The 16,971-nt window shown below is 40.3% G+C and overlaps 1 protein-coding gene across 1 annotated transcript in view; it reads left to right on the forward strand.

The window, feature by feature from the left end:
• The first annotated feature begins 2,005 nt into the window (after positions 1 to 2,005).
• LOC149233893 (uncharacterized) overlaps positions 2,006 to 16,971 on the forward strand; it is a 170,737-nt gene continuing 155,771 nt past the window's right edge. Inside the window, exons 1-2 of the mRNA XM_089368090.1 lie at positions 2,006 to 2,173; positions 12,934 to 13,326. Of these exons, the coding sequence (XP_089224216.1) occupies positions 2,006 to 2,173; positions 12,934 to 13,326 (561 nt within the window). The remainder of the gene's footprint in view (positions 2,174 to 12,933; positions 13,327 to 16,971) is intronic.

The raw sequence follows: 16,971 nt of genomic DNA on the forward strand, positions 1-16,971 counted from the left end.
CTTGATGGCTGAATAATGCGGGGAAGATCATTTTGATGAAAGCGGTCCTCTCAAGCCTTTCGTTATATCAGCACTCTATCCTCCTGGCCCCTAAAACCTTCATCAACAAGATGGAAGTTCTTCTCAGGCGCTTCCTGTGGGAAGGGGGGAAAAACAACGAAAGAAGGTTGCACCTTGTTAAATGGGATACTATTAAAAAACCATTTATGGAAGGAGGATTACAAATCCGAGATCTCGCTGCCCAAAATCTGGCCTTGGGAACCAAGCTGCTCTGGGATATAGTCTCTGGAAAGATTAGTTGGAGCAAGAAGGTCCTATGGAGGAAATATTTCCATGGGAATCGCCTCAGATGCCTGGATCACCCGCCTCGTTCCCCCAAAGGATCTCCTGTTTTTAATCTCTGCATCAAAGCTTTGGATCATTTTAGTCATAAACTGTATTGGATTCCAGGTAATGGGAGAAAAATAAGAATTTGGGATGATCCTATTCTAGGTGACCAACCGTTGAAACAGGTGGAAGAAATCTCCAATATCAGAGAATGGCTTCAAGATCACAAGCTGAACACCCTCTGGGATATCTCCTCTTGGTCGGAGGATGGTCTCTGGGAAAGCTGGCATTTGGGAGAGGTCCCTCAGTGGCTGGAGGGTGAAGCCTCTGTTCTTTTGGACAAGCTTCAAGGGAAAGCCCCAGTAAAAGCTTCAGCAAAAGACAAACGAGGGTGGGGATCTGTCACAGGTTCGTATTCTGCTGCTGAAGGATACAAAAGTATTATGGCCATCCCGAATGTTCCCCCAAATCCGGCTCAATGGCATTTTATTTGGGATTCCCCCTCTCTTCCCAAAATTGATTTCTTCTGCTGGAGTTTAGCCCACAATAGTATTCTCACTCGAGATAATCTCCGTAGGCGCAGAATGGAAGGACCATCTTGGTGTAATCTGTGCAAGTCAGAGGAAGAAACAGCTGATCACTTGTTCTTAACCTGCCCTTTTGCTTCAGAAGTCTGGAAGGGGGTTCTCATGCTAAATTCTGATAATTTCGAGCTCCCCAGGAACATCCAAAACCTTTTCCAGTCCTGGAGCAAACTGTCGCCGTATGGTCTCTCCAAAAACATCCTTCTCAAAAATTGCTGGCTCTGGATCCCCAAATTCGTTTGTTGGAAGCTGTGGCTGGAAAGGAATAACAGACTTTTTAGAAACGAAAGCTGCAACCCGCTCAAAGTCATCACCAAGGTTAAAGCTCTTCTAGGAGAAACACTGGATGCCAACTCCGCCAAAAATCCTGGGAAAGCCCTGAACAGAGAAGAGGAACTCTGGCTGAATGGTTTGGTCCCAAATCATAAAGATTGTGCTTCCATCGCTATCAACGTTCCCTCCAATTGGGAAATCAGGCTGAAGGAGCAAGAGTTCATTAAATGGAGGTCGGCTCTAAATGAGCATTGCCTGTTTTTTGATGGGGCCTCCAAAGGCAACCCCGGTTGCGCAGGAGGAGGCGGAGTTCTATTGTGTCTGGATGGCACTGAGGTGTTAAGGTTTGCTTGGGGATTAGGCAAGGAATCCAACAACAGAGCGGAGGCTCTGGCTTTGTGGCAGGGGCTCTCTCAAGCGATCAAAGGCAATGTCCGCTCCATTTCAGTCTTCGGGGACTCCAGAATTATTATCCAGGCTCTGCAATCCAAAAAGAATCCTTCTCAGCTCCACTTATCAACCATCCTCAGGAGAATCAGACTTATTTTGCCTAAATTCCGCAAGATCTCCTTCTACCACATCCCCAGGAACTTAAACTCCCAAGCAGATATGGAAGCCAATCAAGGCGTTCTGAGAAGCAAAAGTACGCTATCAGTTAACCAGAACGATAGCTTCTGCAATATCCCCTAAAAAAGTGCTCCCAGGATCTTTTGATGATGATTTTCCGCCCTGCGATTTTTCTCTGTTGTAAGTGCATCCAAAGGATTTATAAGAAGAACGCATTTTGTGGAGTGCTGGGACTGTTGAACCCGTCAGCGGCTATGGAGAGATCTATTGCCACAGGGCCCTTTCAGCATCCTACGAACTGCTACAGTCCCGAAGGAACAACGATGATGGTTCCGTTGAATTCTGCCAAAAGCGTCCAGCAGGGGGACACTTTCTATCTCCGATTAACAGTGTATTGGAATAGTTGGGAAAACAGGCCCTCGGTCAGTTTCCAGAAATGCGTTGTAGTCACCATTTGCCTTATTGCTGGCGCCTTTTAATAAAATTAACCGCTTTTGTCTAAAAAAAAAAAAAATATGCTTTAAATATGCATTTTAATCTCCCAATCTATGACACTTGTGCAGACAATGAAGGAGGTTTTTGTTCTTTTCCCTGTGCTTGAGAAACACCTCTTTCAATTTTTTTAAATTCGACTCCATTTGGTTGGAAACATCTATTGAAAATGATGAATAAAACAATCAATTTTGGAGCAAATTCGCAGCAGAATGTAGTAGACCTCCATGTTTGATATGGTTGTAGATGGTTTTGTGCAAGGATGAGTGGATAAATGTGTTTGATATGACGTGGTGATGATGTATCACCCTCTGAGTGCTTCGTTCCATGCTTGCATACCTCTAAAATGGTTGTTCTCAGTTTGCACAACATTTGCTCAACGATTGTGTGGCTTGGAATTTGCGCAGCAGTTGCACAACGACCTTCTCCCACTTGAAAAACTTGCCTTAAAACCTCTGCCAAGCTAATCTCGGCCTTATGATCTTTTGTTTGAACATGAAACCTTCTCAGAGCACGAGCTGTGGATGGATGGAGAGAGAATGAGGGCAATGTTGAGTCACGGAAAGGGTATGTGTTTACTATTAATCTCATCATCCTTTTCCTTTATTCTTATCTTTTCTATATCCTAATGTGGTAATATATTGAGAAATTATGGTAAGAAATGAAGGAATTATCTGCAGTTATGATTTAGCTAATTATTACCCTTCTTTATGCAGGAAAACAACAAAAAGGACAATTGATGTTCCCTAACGAAGGAACAACAAAAATCAACAAGCAAAGAGAAGAACGTGACGGTTGCGGACAAGGCCAAAGGAAAATCAGAAGGATCAGCAAGAAAGGAAAGGATGTCTGAAGTTAGAAATCTGTTGCGAATCCCTCAGGATCGAGAGATCCTGAGGGATCACATTTACCATTTATCTTTCACCCTTTCTGATTATAAAAGGAGATGATTGTAAGGAGAAGGGGAGGAAGCTCTGTTATTATTGAATTTGTAATTTTAATTACAGACTCTCGCTGTTGAGAGAACATGGTTATATTGTAATTCTACTTTCATTTGATGATTAATACATAAGTGAAGTTCCTATTCCCTCGCGTTAACTTAAGTAACTTAGCAGTGTTCCTTGGTTGCTAAGGGCATGGCCTCTGGTGGATTCAACTGCTTTCTTTGTGTCATACATTTCCAATTCTCACAAGTGTGATGGTTTGATAGTATTCTTTCCTTCTGTGACTTTATCTCCTTCACTGTTTATTTTTTTCCGGTATTGACATAATATCTTTGCTTTATGTAACTTACAATATTGTCATTGATTCAGTTCATTCAGATTGAGTTACTTAGATAAATATTCTGCTTGATTTAATCAACTGTAAAGAGTATTAACTATCGCTGTTGGAATCTCAGATTGATATAATTGCTATTTAGATTATTTACTAAAGAGTGAGTTCGATTTAGATTAAATTAGTTCAGAAGAGACGAGTTATTGCTATTGTACTCTCAGCTGATGCCATTTCTAGTTGAATTGCTTGAGTAAGGATTGATTATGATTTCGGTAGAAGATTGAGTCTTGAAGTTTAGATGTTATATTTCCTTTAATGATTGCAATTGGAGTTTATTAGATGCATCCGTTTACTCTTGTATTTAAAGATCTATACTGCAATTTAGGAAACATTACTCTCTGAATTAAATAGCAGCCACATACTGTGTACACTCCTGAAATAAGAGGACTTACCTGGGTTGATAATTAATTTGGGATAATTAGGAGTTTTAAAAGGCACCTTTTATCAACCAACATTTTGGCGCCGTTGTTGGGGAGAGTGTAGCCATTTATAAAGAGTGATGTACATCTGATAATTGCTGTTGAGGAAGAATTGGGTATTGAAAACGGAAGGTAAGAACCTATGTAACAAGCAAGTAAAGTGCTTGCTCCTTCACCTGCTTTTCAACACAATTACAAAAAACTAAAGTATGTGTTTGATGCTTGTCTGTTGAGAGAGAACTGGGTATTAAAAATGGAAGGTAAGAACCTACGTACGGAGCATGTAAAATGCCTACTCCCCCGCCTGATTTCCAGCATAATTGTTAGGAACTTAGGGTAGAGATAAAACATTTGAATTGTTTGCATGAATGACTAAGAAGAAAAAACCCAAGAACAATCCAATTCCACTATCCAAACCCGAAAAATCTAAGGGACCGGTGACCCTTAGACGATCAAGTTTACCCTTAGACGATCAACTTTTATAGATGACATCTTAAAGAAAGTTGAATCTCAGCCATCAGTAGGTCCCTGAAACTTTGCTTCCAGACAACCTACTGTCTACCTTCAGGCCACAAGCTCACCATCTGTAGCCAAAACTGAGGTCCATAGCAAAACGATAGGAACTGAGCAGAGTTTTCAAGAAATTGAAAATTCGCGTCCAATTTCCTCACAAGAAGGGAATTCTTGTAATATTCGTGAAGGAGAAGGAGAAATAGGGGAAACAGAGGAGCCAAGATCCCCTCAGGTAGTAATTAAGTAAGGAACACTCAGTATCCCAGACCGAGGGAGTGCTGCTAAGATCATTTCCAACCCTTCTAGACACCTTAGGGTTAACTCTCCAGCTCCAAAAATCCCGGAGGGGTACTGGAATATATTTGATCAAATGGCCAACAATCAACAAGCACCCCAAACCTCCACATTGCAGTATCTCGTCGTTGACACAGCTGTTAACGCACCCATGAAAGCTATCCCTCTCCAAAATATTCCCACCTTTCATGGACTCACATCAGAGGATCCAGATGCATTTCTGTTTGAATTTGATGTATTATGTCGGGGTTATGATTATACCATCGACCCCCAGAAACTAAAGTTGTTTCCCTCTACATTAAAAGGAGCAACCCTGCATTGGTTTATGGGACTAGGTGGGGGCACAATAAATGATTGGGATTAAATGAAAACCGCTTTCCTTAAAAAATATCAGGACTATTGTAGATCTAGGGAATTGAAAGACGAAATATTCCAAATGGTAGCAAGACCTAGTGAAACATTGGAAGAGTATGTGGAGCGCTTCCAATATAACCTCCAAAGGTCTCCCTATGCAAATCTGCCTTTGCCTGATAATGTGCTAAAAACTACACTGATTAAAGGGATGAAAGAACAATGGATAGAGACATTAAATATTATGGGTAAAGGTGATATATATCAAGAAGACTATGCTAATATTATTAAATTGTGTATCAGGTGCTCAAGAGGTAGTACAAGATTGAAACCAGCAGAACACAACATGACCACCAGGGACAACAAAATCTCTGGTGGGAGCATTACTCGTGCAGAAATCGGCAACCTGCTAGAGGATTTCAAAACAGATATCTTGGGAAATTTGATGACGCAACTAGACATCATGCAAGCCAAGCAGAAGCAGAACAAAACTTGGTGATATTTTGTCCTAGATGTAGGAAAAAGCATAGTCATAAAGAATGCCCACTGGATATGGTACAAACCTATGCCATATGTACCAAAGATCACGCCACAGAAAGCTGCCCATCACTCCCAGGGTTAAAAGCAGTCTATAAGGAGGCAAAAGAAGAAACAGAACTAGTCTACCTGCTAAATCAGCGTCGCCAATGGCAACCACGACAAACAGGTACGCCTACTGACCCATCTTCTTTCTTTCAACCCTCGCAATATAATTCACAACAATACCCAGGAGCTATGTGGCAAAACCAGCCACCTTTTCCTAATTGGTCACAACAACCATTCTCTATGCCACCTTGGTCCAACCAATCAAATCAAAACAACAATTGGCCAAATTCCTCTTACCTCCCACCATTCTGGCAGAATAATGCATATCAATCTTAATGGCCACCCTCCACTTCAAAAAACCAGAGTTGGCAGTCAAGTTGGAAAAGACCTACAAACCAACCAGCAGGAACAATCCCTCTACCTCAACCTACATTGCCAACACCCTCCACATTGCAACAGAACCCTCAGACCAACCTACGCCCACAACGCCCAACCCGGCCCAACCCAAACCCCAACAATAGACTGGTCTAATCTGTGCAAATTATTGAAGGACCAGAGCTAGAAACTAAGTTGAGGAAGTGTAATGAGCTTAAATTAAGGTCTGGATGGATAATAGAGTTAGAGGGGGATAAAAATATACAAATTGAAGATCTGTTACCTATAGAACAAGCACCACAAGTGGAGAATACAGTTAAACAGAAAACTCACGATCAAACTATTACCTCTTCTCCACCATTCCCAGAGAGATTAATTATACCCCGCTCAATCAAATATCCCAATTTTGATCTTCTGGGAGAATTGAAAAATTTGTGTGTAAAAATACCTCTCCTCCAGGCTATTCAGGACATTCCAATTTATGCAAAAACTATTAAGGAATTGTGTACAAAAAAGCCGAAGAGGAAAATAAAAACAACCCCAACTGTCCATGTAGTTGGTACTTTGTCTGATTTATTATCAGGCAGAGAAACACCGGTAAAATATGAGGACCCAGGAAACCCTATAGTCATGGTACAAATAAATGGATGCTCCTTCCCCAATGCATTAGTTGACCTAGGAGCAGCAATCAATATTCTCACAACAACAACCTGTCAAAAGCTTGGCATTACATCCTTGGACCCAACCATGACCTTGTTGGAACTAGCTAACTGATCGGTAGTCAAACTAGAAGGCACATTACAGGATGTAATGGTGTTTGTAGATTCTTGGGAATACCCAACAGATTTTTTGATCATCAATCCTAGAAACCGGCTAGACAGACATCCCCTAATTTTAGGTAGACCTTGGCTAGCAACCGCAGATGCTTACATAAGCTGTCGAATAGGTAGCATGACTATAGCAAGAGGAAGTAATGTGAAGAATTTAGCTTTATAGCCTCCAGCTCAGCTGAGCTTAACAATAATAAAAACTAGAAAACAACTTGTATCATATTTAACTGAAAACATTCGATCACCGCTAACTAGAGAAGATGCTCTCGAATTCAAGGATCAAATAGAAGATGACATCATTAACACTTACATTAACCAATGAAATGCCGTATCCAATATAAAGTGTCACATGATCGAAGAAGCCCTGGATAACGAAATTGAAGAAGATCCCTTCAAAGATACGAATGACCAATCAATACCAACAACTTCTATTTATAATAGAAAAACCATAGAAATTGAGCCAGGGAAAACCTTAAATATCAATAAAAACCTGACTGATGACTAGGAGCAGAGGCTTGTTCAACTTCTGAGAAAATATAAAGAAACTTTCGCATGGGAATACCTAGACATGAAAGGGATTGATCCCCAATTATGCATGCACCACATCTATATAAAGAAATATGTGAGGCCCATTTGACAACCTCAACGGAGGTTAAACCCTCACCTTAAATATATTATTAAAGATGAATTACAAAAACTGTTGATGTAAATTTCATCTATCCTATATTTGATAGCAAATGGGTTTCTCCATTAGCCATGGTGCCTAAAAAGAATGGAAAGTGGCGTATATGTGTTGACTATAGAGGGGTTAATTAAGCAACCCAAAAAGACCATTTTCCCCTTCCCTTCATTGACTAGGTCTTGGACACATTGGTAGGAAAAAATTCTTTTCTTTCCTAGACGACTTCAACGGCTACAATCAAATTCAAATTGCCCTTGAAGACCAAGATAAGACTACCTTTACCTGCCCTTGGGGGACATTTGTTTACAGGGTCTTACCTTTCGGATTGTGCAATGCACCTACCACATTCTAAAGGGCTATACTCAACATTTTTCAGACTTGATAAATGAAGGGCTCAAGGTGTATATGGATGAATTTACACCTTACGGAGATGACTTCGAGCCAGCATTACAAACGCTAGAGAAAGTTCTGCAAAGATGCATTGCTACCAGGCTCTGTTTAAGCCATGAAAAATGCCACATGATGATGACCGAGGGCCTCATCCTGGGTCACTACATCTCAGCAGCTGGAATTCAGGTAGATCCAACAAAAATTCAGATAATTCTTTTAATACCTACCCCCTCCACACAAACTGAGGTATGCAGTTTCTTGGGATTTTTTGGATATTATAGGAGATTTATAAAGAATTTCTCTCAAATTGTTGCACCATTATATGCATTAACAGGAAATATCGATTTCATTTGAACTTACAAATGTGACATTGCTTTTGAAGATTTGAAATGATTTGTATCAATAGCCTCAATATTACGGGGCCCAACCTGGAATTTTCCATTCCAGATTTCATATGATTCTTCAGATACAACCATTGGAGTAGTTCTTAGCTAGGAGGAAGATAAGAAACCTTATGCGATATACTACATCAGCAAAAATCTATCTCCAGCTGAGTTGAATTACACTGTGACCGAAAAGGAATTTCTGGCTGTAATCTATGCTATTAATAAATTTAGACATTATATAACAAGATACCCTGTGGTTCTGTATACTGATCACTCTGCTATTAAATATCTAGCTAATAAACCTGTTACAAATGGAATAATGACAAGATGGTTGATCCTTTTGCAAGAATTCGACATAACAATCAAAGATCGACCAGGAAATGAAAATCCAGTAGCAGACTTCCTTTCACGTATGCCAAAGACAGATGACTCAGCAACAATAGAAGACCAGTTCCCTGATGAGCAGTTATTTTTTGTAACCATGAAAACACATGGTACGCGGATGTTGCAAACTACCTAGTAGTGGAAAATTACCCAAGCACCTGACGCCTAGTGAAAGAAAACAAATAGTACAACGTAGTACTCGGTTCTCCTGGATTAGAGGATATTTATTTCATACAGGAGCTGACATGCATATTTGAAGATGTGTCAGGGAAGATGAAATCTTAAATATCCTGAAATCTTGCCACGATGGGCCTTGCGGTGGACATTTTACAGACCGCAGGACTGGTCACAAAGTCTTACAGATGGGCTATTATTGGCCCACCATTTTTAAGGATGCAAAGAAGTTTGTCCAGGCATGCGATAGTTGCCAAAGAATGGGATGCCCTGGGTAGTCTGATGAGATGCCCCTGCATCCGCAGTTAGTCATTGAACCTTTTTAGCGATGGATGTTAGATTTCATTGGTCCAATAAACCCATCATCTAATCAAAAGACATATATACTAGTCGCAACAGAATATGTGACTAAATGGGTGGAGGCAGAAGCATTACCAAGGGCAACAGAGGACTCAGTAATCCACTTTCTTTTCCAACTGTTCGTGCAATATGGCTTGCCTAGAAAAATAATATCGGATGGAGGGCCACAATTTATAGGCCATAAGATTGCTACGACATTAAAAAATCATCATATCATGCACAAAATCACAACTCCATACCACCCGCAGGCAAATGGCCAGGTAGAAAGTACCAATAAAGTAATCGAGGCAATACTCACAAAGATAGTTGCATCACATAGATGTGACTGGGCTACCCGATTGCCAGAAGCCCTATGGGCATACCGCACGACATGGAGAAATACCACAGGATATTCCCCATATCAGCTAGTATTTGGCAAAGAACCTATCTTCCCAATCGAATTTGAAATTCAGACATTGAGAATAGCTCAGGAAGTAGGCTTGGACTTAAATGAAGCACATATTAATAGGCTACATCAAATCAATGAATTGGATGAAATTTGCCTATCAGCTCTTCAGCATACTGCACTGATCCAACAACAAAGAGCGAAATGGCATGATTCCCTCATCAAGAAGAAGATATTCCATGAAGGTGATTGGGCACTTCTGTATGATTCTAGGTTCCAGGATTTCCTGGGAAAACTCCAGACCAGATGGTTAGGCCCCTATGAGATACAAGAGGTGCATGATAATGGCACCCTCACATTAGCCACCATTGATGGGTCTAGCTACTCTTTTAAAGTGAATGGACATCGAGTACGCCTCTATCACAAACCGCTTACCAGGGAGTCCTTTTGCCAACAATTACGGGAAGATTCCACTATACAAATTCTTGCTGAGGAGGGCAACCCATCCACAACATCAATCTAGTGAAGATTTTTTTTTTTTTTGAAATTTGTACATAAATTTCCCTTTCTGTTTGATTGAATTTGCTTGTATAATAAATTGCATATAAGTTATTTTTTCTGTTTTTCCTTTGCTGTTCCCTCTAAGGAACAACAATTTCATGAGAAATTTTTCTTTTTGTTGTTCCCTCTAAGGAATAGCCGCTGTTCCCTCTAAGGAACAACAATTTCGTATGAAATTTTTTGTTTTCTTTCTCTTTGTTGTTCCCTCTAAGGAACAACTGCTGTCCCATCTAAGGAAGAACTGCTATCCCCTCTAAGGAACAACCACTGTTCCCTCGAAGGAACAAAAATTTCGTGTGATTTTTTTTTCTTCGTTGTTCTCTCTAAGGAAGAACTGTTTTCCCCTAGCAGCCCCTATAAGGAACATCTGCTGTCCCCTCTAAGGAACAACTGTTGTCCTCTCTAAGGAACAACCGCTGTGCCCTCTAAGGAACAACTGTTGTCCCCTTCAAGGAACAACCATTGTTCCCTCTAAGTAAAATTAATTTTGTGTGCAATTTTTTTACTTTTTTTGCTGTTCCCAACAAGGAACAACTGCTATTCCCTCTGAGGAACAACCGTTGTTCCCTATAAAGAACAAAAATTTCAGTGTGTAATTTTTTCCTCGCTGTTCCCGCTAAGGAACAGATGTTGTTCCCTATAAGGAACAACTGCTGTTCCCTCTAAGGAACAACTACTGTTCCCTCTAAGGGACAGTTGTCGTTCCCTCTAAGGAACAACTGCTATTCCCTCTAAGGAACAACAGTTTCGGCATGCATTTTGTTTTGCTATTCCCTACAGGGAACAATTGCTGTTCCCTATAAGGAACAACAATTTTTTTGTGCATTTTCTTCGCTGTTCCCCACAGGGAACAACAATTTTTTGGCGTGTATATCCCTTGCTGTTCCCTACAAGAAAATATTTTGTTCCCTCTAAGGAAAAACAATTTTCGTATGTATTTTCTTTGCTATCCCCTACAAGGAACAACTGTTGTTCCCTCTAAGGAACATCACATTTTTGCGTGTATTTCCTTGTTGTTCCCTATAAGGAACAACATTTTTTGTGTGAGGTTTTCTTTTGCGGTTTCCTTTAGGAAATAACACTTTGTGAATATTGGTTTGAGAACACCATTTCTCTCCTTTGCTAACTCTTTATGATCCTCTATAAGGCACAATTGTACAAATATATATGTAAGGATACAAATATGAATTTTACTGGAAAAAGCAAATATATTGGATATTATCATCTTTAACAAGATTGCTTTGTATTGATCGAAAAAGAAAGGACACAACCATCTATATCACTTCACTATCCTCATTTCCACTATAAATCGAATTGATTGATTATTTGTACCATGCTGGTTCTTCCCTAACCCCTATAATTCTCTCTGTTCATTATCATCAAATAAGGTTAAGGGCATACTTTTTTCTATTGATATGTTCAGACTTCTTCCGCCATCCCTACTCCTAAGGAGTGTTGAGCCACCCTCTATATATAAATAGGAAGTGCTGTTAAAAAAAAAAAAAAGTTTACTAAAAATTCTATGATTTTTACAGATGGAGGATAGGGTGTCTCATCACGAGCCAACCTACCATGACCATAAGGAAGCAACGAAGTGGCATTCCCACTATGGCCACCACACCAGAGATATGATCCAATGGATGCATTAAGAAATAAAGTCCTTGGAACAGGAGGTCTCATTACGAGCCGGCCTATCCACTTTTCGCTCCTTCCCAGTGAATGGCAATGTGTTCATTTGGTTACCATGCCAACACATTGGTCTCTACTCTGATATCATAATGCACTTCCCCAATTATACATAGAGGATCATGGTTCCAAAGGGTGAGAAAGCAACTCTATCGAGGCTATAGATGCCTGCAGGCAACAGAAGCTCTGCTGATGGTATTGAAGTCATATTTTCAACATCAATAGTTATTATAATTCCCTTTTCTTATTTTTTATCTTTACTACAGAGAGATTATGTTCCTAATTTATTTTGAACCTTTATGCATGCGATATATTTTAAAAATCAATCATAATAGCTTTAAGTGGAATGATGATGGTAAAGTATCTTTCCTGCGTTAGTTGTCCTTTTTCCTTTTCGAATCACCTCATGACATCTCCTCACTTATTGATAATTCTCATTATATGCATTGATTTCAGCACTCTGATATCTTTTGGGATCCTTTCATTAATATGCATACCTTGCCACTTTCATCATCCCTGTACTTCGCCACGAGCACGTTATTCCTTCAGTCATTTGGTCGAAGGCAACCTATTATTTCAAAGGGGGGTGAGGAGAAACCTCCAGTATACTTATGCATGCGTGTTAGCTCTTTATTTGATTTTTCAGGGCAATACATCGTTCCATGATCACGGAGCATGTGGTATAATAACAAATCCTAGATAATGGTATCTATGCTTGTAAAGTATCATCTGATATAACCATTATAACAACCTGTTGTTCCATCACTTGGCTCTGTCTATTGCGGTGCTATCTCTGCTACACTAACTGTTTGTAGAATTCAGGAAGTATGGGAGGAAGAATAGTGTGCAGGGAGCCGCTAATACTGGTTATTTCTAATGCAGCCAGAGAAATTTTAGCTCGAGCTGGGTGGATAGCATACTTCATGTGATTTCAACCACCTAATGAAGAAATTGCCATTGAATTCTTACAATATTTACAGAACGGACAATCTATGGTAAGGGGCAGACAAATCACAGTATCAGATGCTGTGATAGCAGAAGTATCTGGATTGCCAGTTGAAGGACCCCTATGGGCTAATAAACTATTGAAGTTTCATGATGCCATCAAAGCCTTTAAGGACGAAGGACAAGAGCTTATTAAGAAAGGCAAAGGTGTTCAACCATCCTCACTTGGAGAACCATGGGGAGAGTTAGCAAGGATCGTCCAGAATTACATCACATGCAACGGGCACAAAGACGTGGTAAGGCCGCGTCAACTTAAACTCTTAGCAGTTCTGAAACAAAAATGCTCTGTAAATTTACCTGCATTATTGAAACTTTTACTCCATGACACCGCCGAGAAGCTAATATGGTCTCGACATATAGAGACCGTAGTAAGCCACCACTGTTTGATTAGGTTGATAGTTAGCTACAACCTTGCCCAACAACAATAAAGTTGGGAGGAACTAATATTTGCTCTTGAAGGAGGTTTGGCTTTGCCTGCACATAACCCTATTCCGAAAAGGAAGAGGACTACCCTTGCAGCAGACATTCCCCAAAAGTGCAGATATCCCACCATGTTGAGGACAAACTTAGGAGCAGCTGAAAATCGACAGGGTAGTATGAGCCAGCCCATAAAACTATCCAGTCCAGGAAGTGAGCAATATATGCAAATTTAAGGCCAGGATAACTCTGAATCAGACCATGGGGAAGAAATAGGGCATACTAAAAATGAACCAAGAAATGAACTGGGACTTCCCTCAACACCAAGCACGAGTCCCCAAGGTGATTTATTGCATGATATTGAATTGGCCCATATCCTGGCCAATATGAATGACTTCATACAACCTGAAAGCCGGCTCAATTTGAACTTTGGAGCAACCCAATCTCTAGAGAACTTTGGCCATGACAGAATTATATCAGAAAATGTAAGCTGCAGAGTAGAAAGAGGCATATAGGCCATTCAAGAAGAGGTGAACCAACCTGGTGACACATCTCCAGGAGAACCCAGCCAAGTAGGCCTAAACACGGAGAATATAAGCCAAACAGAAGGAGTAGAAATAAACCAGGAAGACGACTACCAATCTTGGGACACGGTTCTTGTAAAACAGAGTCAGAAGGAGCAACCAAGTTTGTTAGGAGAAAAGACTATTAACAGAACAGTTTCTCCCTCGAAAAAGTACAGAGCAAAAATTAAAAAGCTTAGGAAGGAACAGAAGAGGCTTCGGAAAACGGTAAAAAGGCTCAACAGAAATATAAAAGAAATATCAGCGGGGAAGGTTCCAGAAAAAATCCCCGGAGACAGTAAACACGGTAGTTCAAACTAAATTATACAAAAGAAGAGCTACAGGGACACAAATGGAGCCCATACTCGTTAGGGAAAAACATGAAATTATTGCAGAAGTAGCTACCCAGACAGAGGCTGTACCCTCTTATAACATAGCTATTCAGACAGAGATGGTACCCTCCTATAACATGGCCACCCAGACGGAGGTTTGGACCTCCCATCATAAAGAAACACAGATAGTAGGCATTTCTTCTCATAGCAGAAGTGTAGGTTTTAACCTTGTACAAAAATTATGTGCATATCAATTCTAAAACACATAAAATAAACAATGCGAGCACATAACACATAAAACACATATCCACAAAGATTTCCCCTGGATCCCAAAACCGGGACTACCAGCTTGATTTTTCATTATATTCCTTTCAATGTTATAATACATATTTATACATGCCAAAGCATCCAATACCATGGAACGAAAACCATCACGTCCAATACCATGGACCAAAAACCATCGCGTCCAAAAAAACATGTGTGAAAATCATGAACAAAACCATGGGTGGGTCTGCCCAACCTAACATAGGGTCCAAAACCAAAATTTTCAAGGGCGCTACCCTGGACCCCATAAAGTGGGGTTACGGGTACACTTCAAACCCCCTGTGACCCCCCCTTTCTACACAATCGATGCAACGAAGGGGGGCTCCGCCCCCCCTCTAACCCCATGGTTAACTACATGGGCTAGTTGTGGAAAAAATATAACACAACCCAACATTCTCCCACTTGTTGTTTTCTTTCCACAGGGGGCCACAAGAGAGCTTAGTCATTTTTCCAGCCCTGAAATGCCCATTGTCTCTCTACACCAAGAGAACTTCTTAGAGCTCACAGATTTTGTCAATGCATCTGCAGTATTCTTCAAAGTGTCCACCTTTACCAGCAACACCTTTTTGTCTTCTATCATATCCATCCCAAAGTGATACTGAACATCAATTTGCTTTGTCTTTGAATGACATGTGGGGTTCCTTGCCAAGAAAATTGCACTTTGGCTATCACAGTCTATCCTTATAGCTTCTTGTACTAACCCCATACTTGAACACAATCTCTGAAACCAAACTGCTTACTTGCTTGCATGAGTGGCTGCCATGTATTCTGCCTCTGTAGTTGATAGTGCTACTACAGATTGTTTCTTACTCATCCAACTGACTACACCTCCAAATAGGTTAAACACATACCCACTTGTAGATCTTCTCTGATCCAGATCTCCAGCCTAGTCTGCATCAACAAAGCCATGAATATCCAACACTATGTCCAATCCTAGTCTTCCTTGGTAGCACAAATCATAATCACTAGTGCCATGCAAATACCTGAAAAACCCGCTTCATTGCTGTCTAATGCTCCTTCCCTGGTTTTGACATAAACCTACTCAATACTCCCACTGCATGTGCAATGTCTGATCTAGTACAGACCATTGCATACATCAGGCTACCTACTGCACTTGCATATGGAACACGGGACATGTCCTCTTCCTCATCTTGTTTCTTGGGACACTGTTCAGCAGATAAACTGACACCTACAGGAATAAGAACCTTCACCGGTTTACTATCCTGCATATTAAACCTCTACAATTTTTTCTTGACATACTTCCTCTGGTTTAACCAAAGCCTCCTCTTTTCCTGATCTCTTTTAATTTCCATGCCCAAAATATAGTTTGCAGCACCGAGATCTTTCATGTCGAATTTGGAGGAAAATTGGGTCTTCAAATCCTAGATAATTTCTTTGTCATTTCGAACAAGCAACATATCATCCACATACAAGACCAGATAAATAACACAGTCACCAATTAATTTAAAATACACACAGTGATCTGCTTTGCTTCTGGTGAAGCCAAGTCCCCGTATAAATGTATCAAATTTTTGATACCACATCCTTGGTGACTATTTTAACCCATACAAAGACTTCTTTAACTTGCATACCAGTTCTTTCTTACCCTTCATTGCAAAGCCTTCAGGTTGCTTCATCTATATTTCCTCTTCCATATCCCCGTGAAGAAATGTTGTCTTCACATCCATCTATTCTACCTCAAAATCAAAAGCAGCATCAATAGATAAAAGTAATCTAATAGAAGTTACCTTGGCAATAGGAGAAAAAATATCACCAAAATCAATTCCTGACACCTGGGAATAACCTTTTTCTACCAACCGAGCTTTGTATTTCTCCACCTTTCCTTCTGCATTTGTCTTCTTCCTAAACACCCATTTGCAACCAATGGGTTTCCTTCCAACCGACAACTCCACTAGATCCCAAGCCTCATTTTTGTGCAAAGATGCCATTTCATCAACCATGGCCTCTTTCCAGAGTTTGCCATCCTCTAGATCTACTACTTCCTTCACAGTTCTAGGATCATCGTTAGTAATAGATAAAGCAAAATTTGAATAGAAAGCAGATGGACTATACCTTTCTGGCTGCCTTCTTTGTTGAACTGATATTCTCACAACTGGAGTTTGTGGCTCTTCATCTTCTGATTCCTCCTCTGTTATAGAGTCCGATTCTTCCTCATTTAGCTCAAAATCTATCTTCTCAGGTTCCTTTGGTTGGACTTCATGTTTAATAACATCTTTCACCTCTCTGAACGCCACATCTCAGCTATACACAACCTTTCTTGTTACTGGGTTCCAAAGCTTATAACCCTTTAAACCATCCTTATACCCAATAAAGATGCACTTTTCAGATTTTACTATCCAACTTTGTTCGTTTCTCC

Source organism: Pinus tabuliformis, chromosome 8, assembly GCF_031772625.1.
Source record: "Pinus tabuliformis cultivar Carrire ecotype Pingquan chromosome 8, CPIR1, whole genome shotgun sequence".
In the NCBI taxonomy this organism is placed as follows: domain Eukaryota; kingdom Viridiplantae; phylum Streptophyta; class Pinopsida; order Pinales; family Pinaceae; genus Pinus; species Pinus tabuliformis.